The sequence below is a fragment of the Neolamprologus brichardi genome, chromosome 17, assembly GCF_056152115.1.
Source record: "Neolamprologus brichardi isolate AB-2024 chromosome 17, ASM5615211v1, whole genome shotgun sequence".
Classification (NCBI taxonomy): domain Eukaryota; kingdom Metazoa; phylum Chordata; class Actinopteri; order Cichliformes; family Cichlidae; genus Neolamprologus; species Neolamprologus brichardi.
Window position 1 is genome coordinate 31,670,883 of NC_142120.1, and position 26,017 is coordinate 31,696,899.

General features: G+C 39.8%; 1 protein-coding gene across 2 annotated transcripts in view; it reads left to right on the forward strand.

The window, feature by feature from the left end:
• Positions 1-26,017, forward strand: part of ap1m3 (adaptor related protein complex 1 subunit mu 3) — a 34,554-nt gene that overhangs the window by 5,291 nt on the left and 3,246 nt on the right. Inside the window, exons 2-11 of one of the 2 annotated variants that reach the window (XM_006804001.3) lie at positions 2,691-2,847; positions 3,457-3,524; positions 5,821-5,951; positions 15,031-15,178; positions 16,743-16,869; positions 20,474-20,616; positions 21,640-21,711; positions 21,981-22,139; positions 24,198-24,323; positions 24,892-24,967. In XM_006804001.3, the coding sequence (XP_006804064.2) occupies positions 2,691-2,847; positions 3,457-3,524; positions 5,821-5,951; positions 15,031-15,178; positions 16,743-16,869; positions 20,474-20,616; positions 21,640-21,711; positions 21,981-22,139; positions 24,198-24,323; positions 24,892-24,967 (1,207 nt within the window). Of the gene's footprint in view, positions 1-2,690; positions 2,848-3,456; positions 3,525-5,820; positions 5,952-15,030; positions 15,179-16,742; positions 16,870-20,473; positions 20,617-21,639; positions 21,712-21,980; positions 22,140-24,197; positions 24,324-24,891; positions 25,051-26,017 lie in introns of those variants that run through there. The other variant, XM_087830827.1, reaches the window with a different exon arrangement.

Here is a 26,017-nt window from a genome sequence, read left to right on the forward strand (position 1 = left end):
CCTGTGTGTGTTCTCCTCTCATAGAATCTGATCAGTGGCCTGTTCATATCCTTCTTCTCCCCCAGATTACTTTACTTTGCTGGAATGTCCTTTTTTTTATTTCTTATTTCCTCCTGTCTTTGTTGCATCTGCCCCTTTGTGACCTTTGTGCAACAGAGGCTCCTCTATTAAAGAAGATGGGAAGCTTTTTGTGTTTGTGTGCGTGCATGCATGTGTGTGTGTGTGCGTGCATGTGTGTATGCTTGCCATCTAGATCCCTGAAGCGTACAAGCTTTGATCTCTTTCTTCACTTCACCGTGTGCGTCCGGAGACTAGAAAGACTGCTAACTCATCTTGTTATGTTTGTCTGTGTGTGTGTCTGTGTGCGTGTGTATGTATGTTTTCATTCAAATTAGGAGGTGTGGTGCTTTCTCTGGGCTGAATGAAGCAAGTCTTGTCATATCTGTGACTAGCATCGCATGCTGATTGGAGATGTTACAACATTCAGCCTCAAGTCTCAAGACAGACCTTGATACAATTACACCCCACCCCCCAGTGTGTAATATAGAACAGATCTGAAAACTGTTCTCAAACATAGTTTAAAACTGCACTTGTGCGATATGAACATACACACTTTTGTCATCATTTTAAATCCTTGACTTACAACAGCGTAAGAAGAGTTTCTGGGTCATCTTTTTCTTGGTTCAGTCACATATTGTTCTTTTTCATGCTGTGTTTTATTTTCATTGTGTCCACAGTGGAGTTTTTTTTTTCTTCACAAAGTAGACGCTGTGTCTTGTGTAGACGTAGCAATTGGCTTATAAAGTCAACTAAAGCAAAGCCAATATATCAGGATCTCTTGTGACAGTGGTCTGAAAAAAGTGTGCAGTCATAGTTTTTTTATTTTTTACTTTTAGAAGTTCAATCACAGACATGTACTCACTTAACTAGGTTAGTAGCTGTGGTGGGTGTGTAAGCTCACACCCGCCTTTTATTACAAACCGGTTCCAGCTCTTTTTGGATGGTTGTTGAGTCACTGACAAGGAAGAGGACTCAAGGTTCACATTGGGAAAGGTCTGTTAGATGTGTATGTTCCAATATGCAACTGTTTAAAAGTGTGTATGTGACTGATGGAAATGCTGTTAGTGTTGCGGGTATATAGTGATGAATAGAGTTGTCGCGATACTAGAATTTAAAACTTGATACCGATACCCAGGAAAATACTCAATATTTGACACCTTTTTTTTAAAAAAGGAGGAAGGAAAAAATGACAAAAAATCAATAGGGTTTTTTTTTTTTTGTAAAGATTAGAACAATACAAATCTACCTCCCTACCCCCCCCCCCCCCCCCCCCCCCCCCCAAAAAAAAAAAAAGGGACAATAATATTTATAGGTGGTTTGAGGTAGTACTGTGCTTCTCACAACTTTGCACTTTTCTTTACGGATCATCTGATGAAAAACGTATCCTCTTCCTTCTAACTTCAAGCCATATTTTCTAAACTGGGGCTCTAATACACGAAAAAGTGCTTAAATATGGCTATCTATTCCTGATATTATACCAATTGCTTATTATCAGTAGATTGGCTAAACAACAATAGCTGGTTACATACAACATTTTGCTAGCTAATGTTGGGTTTGAGTGTCCTAAAAATCCCTCCGATAAACCCTTTAATTTTTTCACTCTTGCATTTATTTGCTAAGGAACAGAGTCCAACATTAGATACACTTCAACCAAAGTTTCACTAACACTAGGCTAATAGCAGCTAACAGTGCTATGAGCCTACAGCAGTGCTTACGGACAGAAATTTTCACTGACTCATCTCCTCTTATTTGACTCCTTTCACAAAGTTTTAAAGCCTTGAGTAAATGGACATGGACACTATTGTCAGCCTACACTTAATACAGACAAATGGCAGCCAGAGTTGTTTGTCCTACAGTGGCCACCATAGCCAGGATTATGCACTTGAATTGGGAGGGGTAATAAAACAGGACTTGGACAGCTAGTGGAGAAATTTGTCACACTGTACCTTTTAACATTATCCGCTAGTCACAACCTCAATGATGACTTAAGAAACGGCTAATGTTGCTATCTGGTAATTGCAAACGTATAAATGGTTAAAGGTATCAATGCTGTAGCGAATTCTTATTAGTTTATTATCACTTAGTATCTTAGTACTGTTTCTTTCAGACATAAAATGATTTTTTTAAAGGAAAGGCTAAGAATTAATGAGAATTTATTTTAAATTTGGTTTTAAGATTGATTTATTTTTTTTTGCCAATTGACAACAAGAAGGATAATATACCATAAATGTCCAGTAGGACTCGGGGACATTGCATGCCTTGGCTATCATTTCAAACCTGGAAATCTTCCAACCCTTGCTAAGGTCTGCTCTTATTCTTCTTTCAAGTTGAGAAGTTGGTCATTCATCATTCATGATCAGATACCCATCAGTCCATTAAAACTACAAAGGAGAGATTCAAGCTGGAAACACACTTTGCACATTTCCACGGATGATGAAAAAAATATATATATAACCCCTATTCAGGAGGTTAGAGGGGGTTTTTTTGTCAGCCACTGGCTTCTGTAGCTTCTTTAAGCTTGAGTGCAGGTTTGGTATCTTTGCCAAAAGCTATAAATATTTAATGACAAAGTCCTCTTTAATATTATCCTCCGCCTCTGTATTTTGTGTGTCTTTATGTTACTCATCCAGGTTCTGATTTGCCGTAACTACATGGGAAACATGGACATAAATGTGATCGACCAGTTCATGCCCATTCTGATGAAGAGAGAAGAAGACGCTGAGATGACGCCGCTAATCAGCCATGGCTCCGCACACTTCATGTGGATCAAACACAACAACCTTTACTGTATCCAAAGAGAGTTTACTGCTGCGTGATGTGCTCTGTGGTGCCTGCTGAAAAGAAGCCTTCACTGCAGACACTATAAATATCTATGTGAATTCTCCACTTTACCACAGTATAGTTTTCCATTCTGGCTGACATTCCTGCTTTAGTTCTTCAAAGTGACAGCCCTCCCATCAATCATTTACAGCATGTAATACATATACCTTAATTGCATCTTTCCAGGACAGATCTATAAGAAGTCCTGTGTTTCAGGTTGCTTCTGAGCTTCTCCACTTAAAAAATTGAACACAGGTTCACTATGATGTGTTATTCACTGTCTGCAATATTCCACACTCAGTCTTACTTACGCATTATTAATTCAGGAACATATTCCAGTTGTTAGTAGTATTCCCAGTGCACTGCATTACACAGCTGAGCTCTTTTACCACCCTGTGGCCATGTTTTTAGTTGCTTGAAAGTCTCACACATTCTGTTAACTTTCAATTATGCTGCCTTCGTCTCATAATTACTCCCAGTAAAGAATAAAACATGCCTGCTTCATGTCTTCTAACGGATTAAAAAACGTTTGCCTCTTGTAGATAAAACTTTGTTTCTTAACAGTCTTTTTTTCAGTGGTGGCAATCACTAAGAAGAATGCTAATGCTGCTCTCGTGTACTCCTTCCTTTATAAAATAGTACAGGTGAGTGTGATGTTTACAGTTCATACTTTTTATTCCAAGGAAGGAAAAGTTGCATTTGCATTCTGGAGTCGTCTGATTTTCTATGTAGGCAATACACTTGGTTTGATTCTATTGATGAAATGCAGGAACAGTTGGTATTTCTGCACCGACAGTCTTGGTTTTTGGTTTGGGTTTTGTTGTATTTCTTGCAAAGTACTTTGTGACATGTACGGTAAAACAACAATGGCACTCACAGAATACTTCCCTCCCAAACTCTTACATTTATAAGAACGTGACCTGGAGCGGTACCACATTGTAATAGGCTCCTTCTTTGATCTCCACCTCTACCTTTCCAACACATTTCAGGAAATATGGCCTAGTAGCTGTTTTGCATAATTCTGCTAGCAGACAGCCAGATAAACAAACAGCTCTTTTCTTGCTAGAGGAATAAATGTAACCAGCTCATTGTATAAATTATTGGAATAGGTCTTAATAAACTGCAGTATTAACCAGTTGACTATGAAGTGTAAGCGTATCTATTTGTTTTTCCCCTATACATATCTTTTCAGCACTGATATATGAAAAGATACAGTGGGGCAAAAAAGTATTTAGTCAGCCACCGATTGTGCAAGTTCCCCCACTTAAAATGATGACAGAGGTCAGTAATTTGCACCAGAGGTACACTTCAACTGTGAGAGACAGAATGTGAAAAAAAAATCCATGAATTCACATGGTAGGATTTGTAAAGAATTTATTCGTAAATCAGGGTGGAAAATAAGTATTTGGTCACCTCAAACAAGGAAAATCCCTGGCTCTCACAGACCTGTAACGTCTTCTGTAAGAAGCTTTTCTGTCCCCCACTCGTTACCTGTATGAATGGCACCTGTTTGACCTCATCATCTGTATAAAAGACACCTATCCACAGCCTCAACCAGTCAGACTCCAAACTCCGCCATGGCCAAGACCAAAGAGCTTTCGAAGGACACCAGGAAAAGAATTGTAGACCTGCACCAGACTGGGAAGAGTGAATCTACAATAGGAAAGCAGCTTGGTGTGAAAAAATCAACTGTGGGAGCAATCATCAGAAAATGGAAGACATACAAGACCACTGATAATCTCCCTCGATCTGGGGCTCCACGCAAGATCTCATCCCGTGGGGTCAAAATGATCATGAGAACGGTGAGCAAAGATCCCAGAACCACACGGGGGGACCTGGTGAATGACCTGCAGAGAGCTGGGACCAAAGTAACAAAGGTCACCATCAGTAACACACTACAACGGCAGGGAATCAAATCCCGCAGTGCCAGACGTGTTCCGCTGCTGAAGCCAGTGCATGTCCAGGCCCGTCTGAAGTTTGCCAGAGAGCACATGGATGATACAGCAGAGGATTGGGAGAATGTCATGTGGTCAGATGAAACCAAAGTAGAACTTTTTGGTATAAACTCAACTCGTCGTGTTTGGAGGAAGAAGAATACTGAGTTGCATCCCAAGAACACCATACCTACTGTGAAGCATGGGGGTGGAAACATCATGCTATGGGGCTGTTTTTCTGCCAAGGGTACAGGACGACTGATCCGTGTTAAGGACAGAATGAATGGGGCCAAGTATCGTGAGATTTTGAGCCAAAACCTCCTTCCATCAGTGAGAACTTTGAAGATGAAACGAGGCTGGGTCTTCCAACATGACAATGATCCAAAACACACCGCCCGGGCAACAAAGGAGTGGCTCCGTAAGAAGCATTTGAAAGTCCTGGAGTGGCCTAGCCAGTCTCCAGACCTCAACCCCATAGAAAATCTGTGGCGGGAGTTGAAAGTCCGTGTTGCTCGGCGACAGCCCCAAAACATCACTGCTCTTGAGAAGATCTGCATGGAGGAATGGGCCAAAATACCAGCTACTGTGTGTGCAAACCTGGTAAAGACCTATAGTAAACGTTTGACCTCTGTTATTGCCAACAAAGGTTATGTTACAAAGTATTGAGTTGTATTTTTGTTATTGACCAAATACTTATTTTCCACCCTGATTTACGAATAAATTCTTTACAAATCCTACCATGTGAATTCATGGATTTTTTTTTCACATTCTGTCTCTCACAGTTGAAGTGTACCTCTGGTGCAAATTACTGACCTCTGTCATCATTTTAAGTGGGGGAACTTGCACAATCGGTGGCTGACTAAATACTTTTTTGCCCCACTGTAATAATAAAAATCTTACTGTGGGATAGTAATAACATACAGTATGTGTGCACTAAATGTAAAAAGTACAGCTCAGCAGCTTGCATAGGATTTTTCATAGTAGCTGCTTGTATTTCTGTTTCTAGGTATTTAAGGAGTACTTTAAGGAGCTTGAGGAGGAGAGCATTCGCGACAACTTTGTGACGGTGTACGAACTGATGGACGAGGTGATGGATTTTGGGTTCCCTCAGACGACTGAGAGCAAGATCCTACAAGAGTAAGACAAATGTCACACAAGTTGACAACAGTCCACAAACCATTGCGCCACGTCTGTTTGTTCAAGTGTAAAAACACAATACCTCAGACTGTGAAGCATTTTAGATTCAAATAAATAATAAGTCAGCACTTTATCGAAATATGTAAGCACAGACGGAAATACAGTAAATACAATTAGTAAGGCAAAAAAATACTATACAATTCTAATGAGCTTAAAAGTTAATATTTGGTATGACCAGTGTTGGTCACGTTACTTGAAAAAAAGTAATCAGTAACTAATTACTGATTACTTCCCCAGAAAAGTAATCTTGTTACTTTACTGATTACTTATTTTCAAAAGTGATCAATTACTTAGTTACTTAGTAAAAACACAATTTACAACCTGAATAGGTGATAAAGCGATAGATCTTTCAGCCCAATTCTACTTTTTCTGCATAATCCATCATACAAAATGTAATCAAATGGAAAAAGTCTCTTTTTTAACTTGTTTTATTAGTTTTAATCTTTTAACTTTATGCATCAAGTAAAAATTAAATTATATGCACCATTCTCTGACTTGAAGAAATTAGTTTAACATTTAAACCTATTTTCTGCACATTCCAGCACATAAAATAAAATATTTTTTGTGTTTACACTCAGTCTTTCAAATAGATGCAAGTGAAACACAGCAGAAAATAAATAACATCAAAGACTAGCGGTCCTTTTGCTCTATTTTCACCTGTAAAGCAGGAGTAGGGTAGGCAGAGGTGTGGCCTGGTGCAGGTGTGCCGCAGCGGTCAGTGGAAGAATCTGCGAGTTTCTCTGTGAATTTCCCATTAGGTCGCAGCGCACTCGGTGCTTGTTTAGGGTTTTTTTTCGCTGTAAAAAGAAGTTTTCTTCCCACGCACAACGGACACTAATGTTTTTGTCACTTTTTATGGAATCAAACGTAAAGTAAGGTCAGTACTTCCACGCTTTAAACGCTGCACGCTCATACTCTCTCCCGTACTCGATATATTATTCATTGTTGAGCTGCGCACAGCTGTTGTTACGAACGTCGCACTCGCTTACGTCATTGTCATGAGACATTCTCGCAAAAAAAAAATCACGGTTTTAGTAACGCAGTAACGCAGCGTTCCTACAGGAAAGTAACGCTAATCTAATTACCGTTTTTGCAATAGTAATCCCTTACTTTACTCGTTACTTTAAAAAGTAATCAGATTACAGTAACGCGTTACCCATCTCTGTGTATGACCACCTTTATTCTTCTACACAGCCTGAACTCTCTTAAGCAGCTTTGTAGTCATTTCTTTAGGTATTTTTCAGGAATAGTTCTCATGCTTCTTGAAGGACATTCAAAGCTCTTCTGTAGATGTTGGCTGCCTTTTGTTGAAAATATTGTGCTGAAAATTAAACTTCCGATGGCATTGCATGGCAAAATCTGACAAGCTCTCCAACACCACTGACTGAAATGCTTTCCCAAACCATGTCAGAGCCTCCACTGTTTCTTACAGACAACTGTAGACACAGTAGTATCTCTTGTCCTCCTCTGTACATTCCGATAAAAATTTAAACCAAGAATTTTACATCTGGATTATCACTTCATTAGACCAGTTGTCGCTGATTTTCAGCCCAGTACTTGAGTAATTTGGCATACATCGGCCTTTATTCCCTGTTTCGCTTCCTTAAAAATGGCTTCTTGGCAGCCACTCTTCCATTGAGGCTACAGTGGACAGTAGTAGTTCATCTCTCAGTTCCAGTTTCAGGTCTTTGCTGAATTTCATATTTCCTAAGGACATGGCATGTCTGGTGAAGATATTTTTATTAAATTTTTTTCCTGCCACTTCTTGTTTTGTCCTCCACTTATCCAATTTCCTCACATTTTTTGAGGTAATGCTGCATACCATGGCAAGACATACCAGGTTTTTGGCACGTGGTTCTTTGGGAATCACCTTGTTGGTGCAAAGATACCATTTTATGCCTGTCAAACTGTGTTATCTTTGGTATTTGTTCTAGATTCAACTGGAGAAATGGGAGCAAATTATGTGTTTTTGCGACAGGTTGCTGGTAACAAAGTGTTACCAAATTTAAATGGAGTCTTTGTAAAGTACCGATCCGATAACACGTATCGGTATCGATCCAATACTGACCTAAATTACTGGATCGGATATAGGAGAGAAATAAAAAATGTAATCCGATCCGAAGTATCACAAAATAACCTCACAAAACGCGCTACTTGGCGTAACCCAGCTCAGCGCATCGGAGCAGTATGTGTCACGTGATAGAGCGGCTGTTGTCTGCGAGACATGTCGTGGTCTGGTGGAGCATTTGGAGCCTCGCTACGTGCTTCCAAACCGCGGCATTCCATCTCAGAGAAAACTATCCCAGAGAAGTAAAGTGTGTAAGTGCATCTCTGAATGTTTGCATAGTATTTCCACTTTAAGCATAACAACTGATATATGGAGTCACAGCTGGACTGGCCATCGGAGTTACATATTGAGGCGAAAAGGAAGCGATTTGTCCCATACTTCAGCTAGAATGAAAAAAAGGCACAAAAAAAGGCTGGAGTTATTCTGTCTTTGCTGCACAGCTGCCTCTTCTTCTCTCATTCTCTCCCCCCTCCCTCCCCTGTTGCTACTTCAATCATGGAACTGATCAATGATCTTTTCTGTCACAAGTCCCGTCTTACTTGTTTGTTTATCGCCCACATTGCACCAGAAAGAGGAGACCAGCAGATAAAGAACAGCTGCTTGATAAGCTGCTGTTAGACTTGATTTAATATTAATTTCTAGTATCAGCTGATGTTTGCTGGAGCCACGGCTGTAAAAGCTGCTGGTCATGATATCCGTTTGGATATGTGATGAGAGGGAAACATGAATATGAAACCAGGAGATGTCCTTACTGAATCATCAGCTGAACAGTGATGGACAAACAGGCTTACCTGTTATGTGACATGAATGAGTGGAAGGGAAGCTATGAACTGTTTCTGAGAGACAAATAACACCAGGATCCTTTTTTGTGTAGCTGACAGATGGTAACTGTGCAGGAGCGGGTCTAGCAAAGTTTTGCCAGGGGGCCAGGTAGGGCATTAACAGGAAAAGGGAGGCACAAAAAATACTTTTCTTTGTTATTTCATTTAAAATGATGAACTTTTAATAAACACAACCAAAGTGGTCCTCTGATTAAATGTATAGAAATCCATTATTGTATATAGTAACTATAAAGTCTAATATACACCCTAGTAAGCTATAGTACTTTTTCCTTTGGGAAGGTACCATCTGTGCAGTCTGCAATTCTGTTGTAGAAAGATGTTGAATCTATATAAATATTGTAGAAAAATAATTAATTTCTGTGCATTTGTTTTACATGTGCATTAAATTAAAGTTGATTATGTCGATTAAGCATTGTGAGGTGGAGGGTGGGGGGTGGTTGCCTAATATTTTTGCTGGGAGTTGGCAAACCTATTAGTTAGGTTGTTTAATATTTCTGCTAAGTACTCTTTAAGATACCAGAATATTGATGATGGTGCAGCTTTAAGTTTATTAGATGGATCAGTTTTGCTGAACTATAAAATATTTTGGGTGCAGTGTAGTTTTTACATACAAGTATAACAGAATAGCTTTAGTTTTGTTTTTTAAAACTTGAGCATGAACTTATACAAAATGTAGCAACATATTTATAAAAAAAACAGTTTTATTGATTAAAAAATACACTATATCGGATTCATATCGGTATCGGCAGATATCCAAATTTATGATATCGGTATCAGACATAAAAAAGTGGCATCGTGCCATCTCTAATATTAAGACAAAACACTGGTTCATCAACTGAGTTATGTGCAAAAGAAAAAAAAAAACATTCCAAAAATGTCCACGTCTGAACTAAAAATGAGTGAAAAAGCAGCCAATGTCCAAAGAAAAACCCTCAGAAACCCTTGAAGGGCTATTGCAAAAGAGAAAGCTCCTTGGAGGTAAAATATAAAGAAATGAGTGGTGAATAAAGATTTTTGCATGGTTCGGTATATTTCTTTGATATTTGTGTTTAAACTATTTTGAAAGTATTAGCTAACCTTTCATTAAAAGAAAAAGGAAAAAAAAGACATCATGAATGGCCAAACGCGACAGTAATAAAACTTTAATACATTACCTTTCTCATTGCAACACCATCAAACTCTGTCTTTTGATATTTTCTCAGAGAGACACCCAGTGGCAAAACTTACACTCTGTGCGGTGGACGTAAAAGAGGGCTTGTAGAAATTGCTTTGGTGATTTCATATTGGACAAACGGTGAAACAGCATGGCATTTAAAATGAACACTAATCAGGCTGATGAGGTGAAAGTTACAAACTCTCAAAGGCCATAATTGCTGCATTCCTGTCTGGTTTTAATGTAACCACATTAACTCAAGTGGTACCTGTATCATCCATCAGGGAACAAAACAGGAGTTTTTCAGCGAGGTAACAGCTTCATATTTCATGGTGCAAGTTAGCGGGAGATAGGGAATGAGAGCAAATGATGATTCTGTTTGAAGTGCTCTAGGCCATTTTTTTCCTTCTCATTCAACTGAGCACAACTGGTGACTAAAATTGTAATGAATGGCTCAGCTTTATACACTGAGTGAAATGAAGTGAAGCCACTGCTATTCTTTGGACCACTCGTGCTTTGTGTTTGAGCTGTACACAGGGTTGTTTTGCTTTTACCCTCCTCATGGCTCCACAGAGAGACTTTTGTTTCCAGGAGAAGGATCAACATTCACTCTGAAGCCCACAGCACCACAGGCACATAGGCTGTTAGTGTGTACATTTTATTTGATTATTTTATTTTGCTGTGAATATATTGTGCACGCAATTTCTTTGTCTTTTTCTTGTTATTGCTATTAGCTGCTGCTGTAACAATTTGTCACCATCTTTATTTACAGGGTGCTTTATCGGAATCATGTTTTATGTGTAGTAATACATGACTGATGTTTAATTTAATGTGGTTTTTTTCACAGAGGTTTGGTTTTGGTTCCGTGTGTGTGTGTGTGTGTGTGCGAGCGCGCCCGTGCGTGCGTATGAGTGTCTGAGCGTCTGAGTACTGCTGATAATTACCAGGCTCCTGTTGGCACTCACACACAATGACACCATCAGCTGGACACACTCAAGACACTCAGACAGAAATCCCTGCTCTTCTCTTCTCTTCCCCAAGGAGCCACACAATTGTTGTCTCTCACACACTCTCTCTTTCTCTCTCTTTCTCTGACACACACACACACACACACACACGTTCTGTCTCTCTGTCTGCAGGCTACTTCAGTTCTCTGACCTTTTCATGCCCCCAACACTGCTCTTCTCTCACATTTTAACACTATCTACCTGGCAAGAGTATAACTGTGTGTCTGTGTGGGTGGATGCAAGTGTGACTGGAGGGTTGCGCATGCACGTGAGCGAGTTCATGTGTGCACATAAGTAGAAATCTTCATCAGCGTGTAGGCGTGTCTGTGTGTACGTGTGTATGTTTCCTTTGACTGCTATTGTTATGCTAATCCGTCAGTTTGCTGCCAAATCAGCTTCCAGACCCTTTCATTAGCATTTCTGAGGAGAATCAGGGCAAAACAGAACAAACAGCAAAGCAGCAAAACAATCCGGCGTCAACCCCAAACCCACTTGTCGCCGCCTTTCATCTCTCAGCACTTACAGACTTTCCTACATGTCAGCATGCATTCAAGACCCGCTAGGTTGGAGGAACTAGGGCAGAAAACACAGAAAAATCTTCCGCCTCAATCCGTCAATCAATCCAAAACTTGTTTATTTGGCACATTTTGTGGATGAGATTAGATAGAAAATTTTGATTTTAAGCAAAAGCACGACTCTTTTTGCTTAGCAGGATTTCACACAGTTAGAAATCACACAATCTCACAGCCAAGTATGTTTAGAACAATCGTAGTTAAATAGTTTTATAATAAGAATAGTAAGACTTAGCACAGAGAGCTGCCAAGCAAATCCTTCAGTTTTGGAGGCTTCACAGCAAGTTTTGTTTATTTTTGTCCTTTTTTTTGGTGTTGTCTGCTAAAAAAGGGGAAATATTTTAGATGGCATTTTGTGTAATAAAAAAATACTACATTTAAGCAATATTGTCTCCTTGATGCTAAGAAAAAAGTGTTTATTGCAGGCTTGAAGAACATCTTTTTAAAAAGTTAATTTTCTGGACAGTATTTTTATACGTTAGCCTTTAGAAGTAACATGTCTCCTTACAAGATTACTGCCATTAACATTAGTCTGTTACTTTACAGTGATACGTGACAAAAGCAACTTGTTGGAGCACTTTTGTGTTAACAAACGTGACAGTATGAAGTATTATTATCCATATACACACAATGTGAATACTTTCAGTGTCAAGGGGATCTTCTCTGCTAGTAAGCAGCTGTGAGGGCCAGAGACAGAAACATTGCTAGCACATTAGGGACTTTTTATTTCATTTGTTTTATTGAAAACAAAATGAAAAGGCCAATATAATACAATATTTAACAGAAATGGATTATTTTGGAATTTATTATTTAAATTATTTAAATGGATATTAGGAAAAAAAAAACCCAAAATCACAAAAACAAAACTAAACTAAATGATTGATTTTCAGAATGAGCTCATTAGATTAAAGTAGTGTTTAGTACTTTAAGTAGTTACAGTGTAACACATTATGCCCAGCGATTTGATGTACCTGCACTTATAGAACATCGTACTGAAGTCACATTTCTTTTTAACTCTTCACTGATGCTGTGCATTCATACAGCTCACACCCACAGCCAATTTAAATTCACCAGTCAACCTAGCATGTGTCTCTTTGGACTATGGTAGGAAGCTGAGCCAATCAGGAGATTAAAACCTGTAAGCGTTATTCTGTGGGGGGACAGTGCCAACTACCACACCACCATGCTGCCCAGTACTGTTGAGTGGTTGGATCAGTGGCTTAGATGGCTCTAATAATACAGGTTACCTTCAATATATTCCTGAAAAGTATGAAAGGTGAAATGATAAACATTGCATACCTGCTTTAGAGATTCTCATTTTCAGCAAATAGGGATTTTTGAGGTTTGGAAATGCACCTGGAGCATTCAGGTCATTGATATGTGGTTTTATCTAAGGAAAGCTTGAAGGCCTGAGTGGGAGAATGAAAAGATGAGAGACGGCTAAACGGAGGAGGAGACAGAGGGGAGGAGAAAGTGTCAGAGTAATGAACTCAGAGGGTGGAGATAAGCGGCTGCTTCAGAGAGTGCACTTTGGATCACTGTCAGTCTGTCTTTTTTGTGCCAATGTCAAAGAAACTGATTAAATTCAATTTAAGCTGATACTTTTTCAAAGTACGATGAACTCTAATTTCAATTTCTCCTGCCAAGTACCAGCATTTAATCATTGTGAATAATAACATACTCAGACACTAACATATATCTAAATACATACAATACAAAAATGATTAATAACCCTTCAGCTGGAATAACTGTTTACACTTCATATTCTGGGGGGAAATAATTGGGAGGCAGAAATATCCAGACAGCTCTGCAGTGGGAATGAGGCCACTGAGAAGTAAACAGTGATGGGGGGAAGAGGTAAAAGAGGCCTGGTCACATGATGTTTATCATAGTGCAGCTCCCTCTTATTCTCATGACAAGTCATTATACATCCCTGGAGTTGAAGAGGACCGGTGAAACAAAGCTTTACAGCTTGGTTAAGAGCGATGAGGTAATGCCATGCTCTGTTCTCGAGTAGAGGCAGAATAGTTACATGTTAAAATGTATAATGAGTTTATTGATTTGTTCTTAGTACAGTTAATATTAGACCTAATTTAGAGCAGAATATGTACATTGTTGACATTTTTCAGAAGTTGCACCATTAAATATTTTTGTCATCAGCCTACCACTTAAATTATGTAAATGTATGTGTTTAATGGGAAAGAAGTTTTCTGTGTCTGTATATCCTGAATAATATCACCCAAGTGCCATAATTCTCTCTTAGTATTGAGCATTTTTAGTGTTTTTTAGCACATTGTTTTGGTTTCACATCTGAGGTTTTGATTCGGCTTGGCCGGTCTTAGTAAGCAGAGGGTGGCTCATTTCCGTAGACAAGATCTCTGTCTTAAGACTCTAATTTAACTTTCAGTACCAAAGAGCTGACTGATTATCTGCAGAATGCAGCAGCAGCTAAAGAGTTGGTTGGTGGCATTAAAACTAGAGCTGAAAACAGAGTATGTATATATAACTGAGCCGAAGCATGAATCCAACTTTAAAGGCTTTACTTCAGCCAGTAACTGATCATCTTTTGTCCATCAGAATTGTCCTAAATTGTGTCAATAAAAGGCCTCTAACCTCCATTATTTCTGTCAGTGCATCCTAACACAGTTGCAAGCTACAGAGAAGCCTCAACAAATCAAAGAAAACTGACAAACTTGCTTCAAGATGCGTTACACGCTGCAGGTTCGGTTCCTTTGAATCAGCTGTCCCAGTCTTTCCTCATGGCCCAGTAGACACTCGATTTGTTGGTTCGTATTCACCCAGCCAATATGTCATTGTTTAGTCTGGTGTAAACAAATGCATGTATCGCATTATTATCCGTGGCTACAGCCCCAATTGATTTATGTAAATCTGTTTTCTAATTACGTTCATGAATAATCTTCGTACAGCACAAATACAAAGCTCCTTTAATTTATCCACGCTTGGGTAACTCATTTTTTTTAAAGTCGTGGGGTGCAATTAATGCAAAGCGTAGAAACGTTCCTCAAGAGAGATTCGGTTCATGTTGCTAGATAAACACGCTGTTTGTTGCCATTTTCCATTTAGATATCTTTGCGTTAAGGATCTCACTGTTGTTCTTAGGACTCTGAGAAGCTGTCAGTCTTTAGAGGAGATGAGGAGATTAAATTATAATTTCAGCCTGCTGCAGTTTATCATGGTACTCCTCCAAAATTAGAAAGTGCTGCTTCTTTCCCAGACACCTTCATGAAGGCTGCGATCATTAGTTTTCAAACTAGCTTGATGAATGATGTGCATGGGTTTTCAGGTGTCCTACTCAGCAGGATTACAGACTGCCTTTGAACACAACTTGAGCTTCTCTCTGTCTTTGTCTCCTTCAGGTACATTACACAGCAGGGCCATAAATTAGAGGTCGGGGCACCGCGACCCCCTGCCACCGTCACCAATGCTGTGTCCTGGCGGTCAGAGGGCATCAAGTACAGAAAGAATGAAGTGTTTATGGATGTTATAGAGTCGGTAAATCTTCTGGTGAGTCAATATCACAACATCATAAAGAGCTGTACAGGAAGAATGTTCATTTCCAGCCATGCGGTGACCATGGTGTCATCAAAACAAATTTAATGTACATAATATGGCTGTTTTTCATTAGAATTTATATATATTTTTTCACCATTGAATTCAATTACAGGAAGTAAACTAACATAATAGAAAACACATGACTCTCATTTTAATTTCACTATCAGTTCGTACATTGTTCAAACACCATTATCCGTTTTTTAAATCCATTGTCTAAAATCGCTGGACTTTCTCAAGCGGTTCAAATAGATGGCTTCCTTGAGGCTAAGTGGATGTGCGTTAGTGCTAAAATGATCTTTCCTTGAATTGAATCGCTGAGTAAATTGTCTCTGCATCAATAATCATCCATTCTGTTCCAGTGAAATATTTTAGTTGTGTTTTCTTTGAATGACTCAGTTTATTTCTAAGGTTACTCAGTAAATCAAGCAGACAAAATACCTCAGGACAAGACACACACTATGTTTCTTGTGAGTGAGATGACTGTACAGCATTTTTAGTTAATTTGTGGTCTAACTGCTGGAAAATAGAAAGGTTCAAATGCCCACCTGCTTTATTTCAGTAAATACTTGGTGGAAAACACTTTTCTTAACTAAAAGTATGGAAATGCTAACATCCAAAATATTTCATTACGTTGTAATTTTCCCTTTCTTTACAGTTATTACATTCCCCCCACCCCCACCGGGCTTAAATGGACAGTAATACCACGATGTGCAAATGTGACGTTGTCAGGCTTCATGACCCAATTAGAAGAACTTCTATTTTTATTAAGGTCTAAGATTTCCTGCAGCAAAAGACGAACACGTTTGAATACGTGAACATGCTGCGTCTTCAAATGCACAAAAGAATCAGATCTTCTCTCATGTGCCTCGTGTTTGAGGCAACACCTCAAGGACAATCAAGTTACAACTGCAGTTATGAGTCATGGAAACTAATTTGGTGGAGGTGTTCAACCACTACACGGGTGTAAAAACCAGTAACCGCTTCCTTCTCTGTGAACAGGGACTTTTTTTTATGTTGACAGAGTTTTATTTCTTTATTTTTTTATTTTGAGGTATTTTCTCCTTTATTGAAGTAGTAAGGAGTAGAGCAGGAGAAGACACAGCACAGGGCTGTGGGTTGGACTCACACCCAGGCTGCTGGGTTTTAGCCATGTGGTAAATGGTTGCCTCCTCACCCAATGAGTGAAACTAGCACCCCAATTTTTTTTTTTTTTAGTCTTCCTCACCAGTGTTTTACTTACAGTTCTTACACTGCATGCTAAAAGACTTTCAGTTTTGTCCCTCAGACTGTGTGCATCCTCTGAATGGTTAGGTTGATTGGTTTGTTGCTTTCTTCTTCTGAGAACTACATATCTGAAAAGTGTAATTCTTCAAATAACAAATATGTATTTGGTTCAAGAAAAGATTGTAATCATCAGACTGAGCTTTCACAGCTGCAAGGGGTAGATTTGACTGTGTAGCTTATGTATTCACAGAATCTAAACAAACTAATGTTAAATTTGTTTTTTTCTCTGTAGGTGAGTGCCAGTGGCAGTGTCCTGCGCAGTGAAATAGTGGGTAGCATCAAGCTCAAAGTGGTCCTGTCAGGGATGCCTGAACTTCGACTGGGCCTCAATGACAAAGTGCTGTTTGAGCTCACAGGCAGTAAGTAACAGTCACCCACAGCCATTTGTGTCACTAGAAGCCTTTATTACAGAGCTGAACACTCATGCAGGCAGCTGACAGAATGAAAAATGATCAGAATCCCTGTATTTCTGTGGATTTATCTCAGTATTATACATTTAAAAACAACATCCAGCACACATAAGGGTTGTAACGCTTGAAGTCAGTGAGGGAAATTTAATTGGAGCTGGACCTGCATGTGTTTACAGTAACTTTTAAACATTATTATGTACCGATCAGGCATAGCATTATGCACGCCTAATATTGTGTTGCTCCCCCTTTTGCTGCCAAAACATCCCCTGAAGGTGTGCTGTGGGATCTGCCACCAAGATGTTACCAACACATCCTTTAAGTCCTGTAAGCTGCAAGGTGGATCAGACTTGTTTTTCAAGCACATCCCCACAGATGCTTGACTGGAATGAGATCTGGGGAATTTGGAGGCCAAGTCAACACCTCAAACTTGCTGTTGTACTCCTTGAACCATTCCTAAACCATTTTTGCTTTGAGGCAGGGCGTGCTATCCTGCTTTCATCGGTGGTCTAACACTTTTCTATTAGAATTGACATTTGCAGTAATTTGAGCTACAGTTGTACACGGGCCAGCCTTCATTCCTCACATGCATCACTGAACTTGGCCGTCTATGTCCCTGTTGTGGGTCAACCACTGTTCCTTCCTTGGACCTCTTTGATAGATACTGACCACTGCAGACCAGTAACAGCCCACAAGAGCTGTTGTTTTGGACATGCTGTAGACTTACACTTGCCCATTTTTCCAGCTTTTTGTCCACATCGATTTGGGGACAAAATGTTTACTTGCTCTTTAATATACCCCACCCACTAACAGGTGCCAAGATGAAGAGATAACCTGTGTTATTCACTTTATATGTCAGTAGTCATAATGTTTTGCCTGATCGGTGTAGTTTCTATTTTCTGTAACTTGTGAAATGACAGTAAGCCTCTAAACGATCAGTAGAATGCTTTATTGCTTTTTGATACACTTTCTACTTTGTTTGGTGCTGGTTGAGCTTTTGGCTTTTCACTCTCCCCTTGAACTCACCCTCACGCTTTAGCTCCTCTTTCTGCCTAAATCCCATGCATAACTCTCTTCCTACCTCTACCTCCCCCTCTCTGCCTACCAATTTTTCCACCGGTGTTTCCCACTGCTACATCTTTTCTCGCCTACTCCTGCACATCCTCCTCCTCCTCTTCCATCTCTTCTTCCTCCTCTGCTTTGCCTTCATTTCCTTCCCCCCTACTGTTTCTAGTGAAGGGGAAAGGCTCCTTCACTGTCTAGCCTCTTTGCCTCTGCGTTAATCCTCACCCCGGGCTACAGCCCTGCAGATGAAAGGTGAGGGTCCGCGGCTATCCTATGCAGCCCACAATCCCCCTGCTGTGTGTAGGAGTCTGGGAAATAGCATATCCTCAGAAATAATGATCAGAAATAATGATCAAACAAACGCACTGGCAGATGCAAACACACACACACACACACACACACACACTCAGGGTGAATGTTAAATATTAAAAAGTGTTTTGCACTCTCATCTCCTGCAGTTACATTTTACATATCATTTCCCAGTCATTGGATTATCATAGTTGCTTGGTTTGTACTTTTTAGTCACAGCTTGATGCAGACCAAAAAAGAAAGAAAGAGGAAGTATAAATCATTTAATGCTGCCCTCCGCTGGCAGAAGTCCAGAACTGTCACCACACGGAGCTGAAATAACCATAACACAAGTCACTCCTGTGTTATTTACTGACTGAAAGCAAGCAAAGAAAATCATTTCTATCCCTTGAATGTCTACAGCTGCTCGCATATTCTCTAAGTAATTCAAAACTCTCTCTCAGTGGCCTCAATGGCTTGTTTAAAGTCAGTGGAGTTTTAGGTTTTGAGACTGTGTGGATTGGGTAAAAATGACAGATGTTTTCAAAGCAGCCCATATAATCATATTATGAGCTGCAGGCTACTTTGCATGCAACTAACAATTATGTTGTTATCAGTTTGCACTCTTATCATTTTCTTAGTTAATCAGTTTCTCCACAAAATGTCAAAGACTCATAAAAATGCCCAAGGTGACAGCTTTTAATTGCTTACGTTTATAACTGACAATCAAAAACGGAGAGGTATGTTGTTTACAATAATATACATCAAACATTAGACTAACCAATCTCCACATTTAAGGCGATTAAATATTCCTTTGGCCACTCGAAGCACCATTAAGATGCTTTAGGCATTTATCAGTTCTCACTATAACCTTTTTTTTCCCCCACTGTGTGACAGTGGACAGAAAAACAGATTAGGTTGCGCTTGTCTACTACTGTGCATTAAAGACATGCTGAGAGTGGCCGTAAGGGTGAACCACAGGGGACACTGCTGCATCTTCAATCCTCCTCTGGCATGTGTACTCACACCTGTCTCTTCTTTGGGCCCCGAGGTCCAGGGAATGACAGACAGTATCCTGTATGACCTTTCGTTGCTTGTCTTGATAACGCTGCATACAAGTGTGTGTGTGTGTGTGTGTGTGTGTCTATGGTAGTGGTATAGCAGGACACAAACAGGAAGCGTTTCCTGCTTTTTCTTGACCAGGAGTGTTGGGTTCTCCATGGCATCCACCTTTCTCCACTTACACATTATAAAATGTCACACACACAGACACACACAAAATCAATAGAGAAACAAGCGCAGTACACAAATCTGCAAAACGGGCATGGATAAACACATGCACGAACATCAACTCACGAGGGAGGACAGTGAAGAAGAATACACACAGAATACACAAATACGCACATCCACACACAGGCAGGTACATTCCCTCTGACAGGCCTCGGTGCTGGTCCCGGGGTTGCATTCTGAGCAGGTGAAGCTTTAGCTCCCTATTGAACGGAGGATTTAGCTGAAGGCTCACAGGCCCACAGTCATTACAGCGGTTTTTCACCACTCTGCACCCTCAATTAACCACAGCGGAGGTGAGCATCAGGCGTTCTCCAGCAGACATCAGAGGCTGCCATGAAAGAGATTCCCCTTACAGTGTAACTGATTACTGCAACAGTGCAAGTGTGTTCACTCTAGGTAGCAGCTTTTGTCTAACTTTGAGTGTTTTTGTGCCGAGTCTATTCAGGGAATTTTTTTTAATGGTTTTGCTTTTGTGAATTTAATATTTTGGGGGGCAATTGGCTACATAAAAAAAGTAATCTGAATACATGGAGGCATTATTGTCACATTTGAAATACTAAATAAATTGTTATAAACAGCTAAAACAGCAGTGCGTACAGTGCAGGTGTGAATATATCAGAAGTCATTCATATCGCTTGAATGTCTGCAGAAATCAGTGAGTTTCATTTGGGGGCGATGATGGCAGCAGGTATTAAATACAAACTGTGTGCTTGTGTGTAGCAGCAAAACTAATTGTTTAGTGGAGGATGAGAAGAAGGCACTGTGAGCTGGTAACACACTGCTTTCAGTGTGTGTTTGTCTGAGAGAGAGAGAGAGAGATGGAGTGAATGTTTGTCAGTCATCATTACCTTGACCTTGATTTCCCCAAGGCTGTGTACAAAGCTCTCAATCTTTGTGTGTGTGTTTGTGTCAGGAGAGAAGAGCAAGACAGTGGAGCTGGAGGATGTGAAGTTTCATCAGTGTGTCCGTCTGTCACGCTTTGAGAACGACCGCACCATCTCCTTCATCCCCCCTGATGGCGAGAGCGAGCTCATGTCCTACCGCCTCAACACTACAGTGAGGACACATAAACATTATCAAAAGAGCACATTCTTTTCACATTAGGTCAAATGACATGACAACCCAAAAAGTGTCTTATTTTATTGTTTTTATACTCTTTGATGTTCATTTTTGTTGTATTAAGCTATCTACTTATAGTGAAGCTTCCTGTTCATAACTGATCTTCACAGTCATAGTTAATTGGTAAAGTTGTTAACATCCAACACTTTAAAAGACTCAATTTTAAAAACAGCATTACCCAGCTCTTTTTGGTCAATTGCAATAAAGAAGTAAAACTTTCACTCCTTTAGTGTACTTGCATGGACATTACTGTATCTGAGTCGCTGACTGTATTTATAAAAAAAATAGATGTAGCCTCCACAATGTTACCCAGTGGGGTTGAAGCCTTAAGCCTTGTTGGAGTGACCTTTTTTTTTTTTAGCTTTGTTAGCAAGGTGCACCCATAAGACAGTAATGGTGTATTACATATACACAGATAAATAGTGATTATTGGTAAAGAAATATCAAACCACAAACGTTATGTCAGTACACTTAGCAGCACATCAGGCCACATTATTTGACATTTAACTTTGATTAAGATGCTCTAAAAAGGACCAAGAATAAAAAAACAAAACTCAGACTAGCTGATGTCATGCCTAGCAGGTAGCTAGTGGCTAGGGGCACCTCTGTTGTCACTCACCTTTCACTCAAAATGTTGAAGTACTTCTGTTGGTGGCAGCTCAGCCAGTTGTTTCTGCACAAACAAATACTGTTAGGAAACCTGGATAAAATAATTATTCCAGTTACTACGAGATGGCATGATGAGACTTTAAAACCAAGACAAACACTCCCCTGGGTCTTTGAAAACCAGGATAGAGTGATTGGATGTGTGAATGTTATTTACAGCCTTCTACAAGCACAGCCTCAGCACTGTTTGTCTTGTTATGATGTGTGCAGCGATGCACTCGATTGTGCGCTCGGTGCATTTCTGACCTTGTGTCCACTCTCTGAATCCCTCGCCGACCTCTGGCTCTCTGACAGGTGAAGCCTCTCATATGGATTGAGAGTGTGATTGAGAAGTTCTCTCACAGCCGCGTGGAGATCAAGGTTAAGGTAACGATTAATGACACACAAATATATGAATGCACACGCATAGAGTAAAATGCACCATATGCTTATCTGGGTTTAAAGTGCATTAGTGCCTTCACTAAAGCTGATCTATAATTTATGACACATTCAATGGATTGCTGTTTGCCATCTGTTTGTTCGCAGTGTGGTGATGCAAAGTAACAACACTGTTGCATAATTGCATGGTCTTATTTGAATTTTGTTATAAAGATCTTTAATGACGCTTGAACTCTGTTCTCTGACACCATCTGCAGGCTAAAAGTCAGTTTAAGAGCCGCTCCACTGCCAACAACGTGTCCATTCTGGTGCCGGTGCCCAGTGATGCTGACTCACCCAAGTTCAAGACCAGCACAGGCAGCGCCAAGTGGGTGCCTGAGAAGAATGTGGTGCAGTGGAACATCAAATCTTTCCCTGTTAGTGTGGCCTGTAAACAAAATATATCATGTTGTCATTACTGATATTTTCTCACAGACACTCACAGGCATAGCGCTTCTCAACAAGCAGCAATAAATAATAGATTAAATCAAATAGACTGAAAACGACAGACATTCTTTAGCTGTTTCAGAAAAGTGTTTTCCATTTATTCTTTTATTCATACAAAATCCAATATTAGTCCCTTAAAAGTAAATACTGCCCAGAGAGTGAGCTGCCTTGACCGAGGTTTGCGTTCTGAGAGTGCTTCCTGTTTATACTGTAATTCATATACTGATCTATGTTAGACACGTGTGTCCATTTTTCAAAACGTACAGCAGATGGTGCAAATTCTGCTTTTGCTTTAAATGTAGTGGCTCAGGACCAACTATGGATCCACTATATATATATGGAGGTTTTTAAGCTCCCCTTTTCCCAAGTGATGCTTTGAAAGCAGAGCAGCAGCAGCTTGATGCACTTCTACATAATCCTGAAACAGAATATCTGTCAGAAATGAGGATGTGTTGTGACAAATATTAGACAGCAGCCATTTATCACTTTATCACCAACCTCCCAGCATACAAAACCAGACACAATCACATCTTATCTCCCTATTTTCCACTTTGTTTTCAGTTTGTGTCAGTTTCTGCTCTGTAGGCTCCTCAAAGGAAAGTTTTAACTGGCTTGAAGCTGAGGTTCTTTTATCTGTCAAGTCTTGATATCCCCTTTTGTTATTCATTACACATCTAATATGTCAGGGAGGGTTAGCAATTGCAGCTGTAAAGTATAGTTGACTAACTTGCGGTGTGACTGTGCAGAGGATTTTTCCATCACTCGCAACCTTTGTACCCTGTAAAAGGACGTATTCTCTCCAATCTCGAGGTTTAGATTGAGGAAACAAACAGAAAGCGGTTATAGAGAGCGCTCATCCACAGTCAACCAGCTGTGAGCTCCACCCAGCTGCGTCTGACTCTGTTTTTATAAACACCAGAAATGTTTATGCAGCATTTAGAAGTCAATTTGCCTTCAGCTATTTTATAAGCATGAGTATATGTATCTTTGACATATTTATCATTTATTGGATATTTCTTATCAGCCTTAAGCGAGGGCAGAGCTGATAAGGTTTCCCATAGCAACCGTATAATGACAAGAAAAAATGTTTCATATTCAGTTCAACAATGAGGTTTTTTTTTTTTTGTTTGCAGTTATTTCGGTTTGTCGGTTTATTGAAGTTTAGAAACGACATTACCAAATGATTATTATGCTTAATCAGCTTCTTCCTGTGACAGATGGGTTGCTGCATGAATGCACAATTTTCCGCCACAGTTAGAATAGTTATTTTAAAGCAGAGTGTTTCTGTGTTTGGGCTTCTGCCTGAGCTCTTCTCTTCGGTTCGATGTGGGCAGGGTTTAGGCGGACAAAGGTGATGTCACATACAGCAGCGTTTCAAAATTGTAATGACACTTGTGTTGTTTTTTTCCCTTTGTTGCCAGGCTACTTGGACAGAAAAAAAGAAATTCACTTGCACAGTACTAGTGAAGCAGAATAGATTAGTTTTTGTTTTTGTTTTTTCTTTTTCTTATTTTTTAACAAATGAGCAAGAATGCTCCAGTTGTTGCTTCATCACTCTAAAATCAATCCATCCAACCGTTAGCTTGAGCTGCTTATTATTTAAAAAGGTCCTCGGGTGGCTGGAGCTGGAACCAATCCTAGTCGACTTTGGGTGGAACAGGAACACCCAGGTTAAAGTCAACAGTAATTATATTATATTATGTGGTTTATATTATAAACCAAGTGATTAGGAGGCTTCAAGAAAGTCGAACCAGAGAACAAACTTGCATGTGTTTAATATAGTATATGCTAAATCCTAAAAAAAACCTATATCTGATTCATGTTGATATGATAAGGTAGTTGCCTCGTGTGGCTGTGTGTATTAACTGGAATGGGACGCCCCCTTGAGACATGAGCTTTATAAATGGCATCCTCCTAAATTTAAGAGTTTACCTAACAGACCCAATAACAGCTCTGTGGCCTTTTCTCTTTTCTGTTTGGGTGTCTAGGGGGGTAAGGAGTACGTGATGCGAGCACACTTTGGGCTGCCCAGCGTGGAGAGCGACGAGCTCGAGGCAAAGAGACCAATCACAGTTAATTTTGAGATACCCTATTTCACTGTGTCTGGGATTCAGGTAGGAGATGACAACGCACCGTTTGCCTTCACTGCCTCCTTGTACAGCTGCATTCTGTAAAGTAAAAGTCATTACTGGACTAAATGGATAACTTATTAAGTCATCTTTTAAGTTTATGGCAACGATCTCCTTACACACTTTGTCTCAATTCACTCCTTGTTGAATTTAAACCATAGAGCAAAACTACCTTCACATTCCAATGGCAAACGTCTTTGATATTTAGGTCATTTATAAATGAGCTCTACCTGACTACATTAGAGTTCACATGTTTCAATTTTACCTTCTCTCTTTTGTTACAACCCATTAAAAATGAGACATTTTTTAGTTCTTCAGAATCTCTTTTATTTCTTCAGTTAGTGAGAAGAAAAAACAGTCAAAATGTGGAGATCTGTGGTTTTTCGCTAGATAGAAGGCATTTATATCTGCTGTAAATGAACTGACAGAAACCTACCTGAGCGCACAGTCTGTTTATAGTAAAATTTAATGTCAAACCACTAAAGAAAATGAGGGTTCATAATGTGTTTGAATGAGTGAAATAACTGTAGTTAAAATGCCAATGTTCCCCCAGGTGCGCTACCTAAAGATCATAGAGAAGAGTGGTTACCAGGCGTTGCCATGGGTGCGCTACATCACGCAAAGTGGAGGTGAGAAAATAACGCAGGGAAATGGAACTCATTACAACTCACCCTTAAAAAACAAACACAAACACTGCAGATTGGCCACTTAGGACCACTTTTTAACTGGAAATGCTGCTGCTCTGATTTGGCAGCACGGTTGATGAAGTTTTAAGAGAATTTTAAAAATACTTTTTGAAGGATGAAACTGCTGATCTTTCATGTGTGACAGAGATGCAAATGTCTGCATCTGTGGTTTGAAAGCCCTTGGATTTAAAATTAGCATTTCTCTCATTAAGTAATAATCTTCTCAGGTCAAAGTAGTCATCATGTCGAGAATCATTTTTGTTTTTATGAAATTGTTCTCAAAAGAGTTCTCATGTGACAACATGGACCTCAGGTGGTTAAGGTTTCAGATAAAGATAACTGAAAAGCGTGTTTTTTAAGGTCGTTATAAGCTTGAGGAAAAAAGAAAAAACACAGTTTGCTTCATCAGGACTGTGTGTCTCATCTCATCCACAGATTAGCTAATTTGAAAAAACCATCACATAAAACATGACAATTAACCTCAAGTGTCGGAAGACTACACGGTGCATATTTTTGACCTTTTTTTTGTATTCCAAGTTGGTGTTCCTAGAAAGACAGAGGAGTAAAGTCCCAAGAGACATCAGAGTCACAATCGGTCTTACTGCATCAGTATTCAGTGTGTGTCCCTCGAATGAACCCAGCTGGATAGCATCTATCATATCTATTACCTGGCTCTATCACCACGAGCCATGTCATCAGGGGCTTAGAGTGACAAAATGCAGGTTGCCAAGGATAGAAACCTTCTTGCTTCTTCGAGGCTTAGGTAGCGTGTTTAATGTCCAACTTTGAACAGAAACAGCCGAATTCCTGCAGCAACGTTAGCACCTGGGATCTTGAGATTCAGTTGCTGCCCTGGGAATGAACCCACATCCGTCAACTGCTGACAACAAGGGCGACAAGGACCAAGAAGTGTTTGTCAGCTTTGAGCTTGTTTCATCCCATTAACCTGAGATGTTACCTGCAAAGCACGTTGAAATAAAAGGCCACATCTTC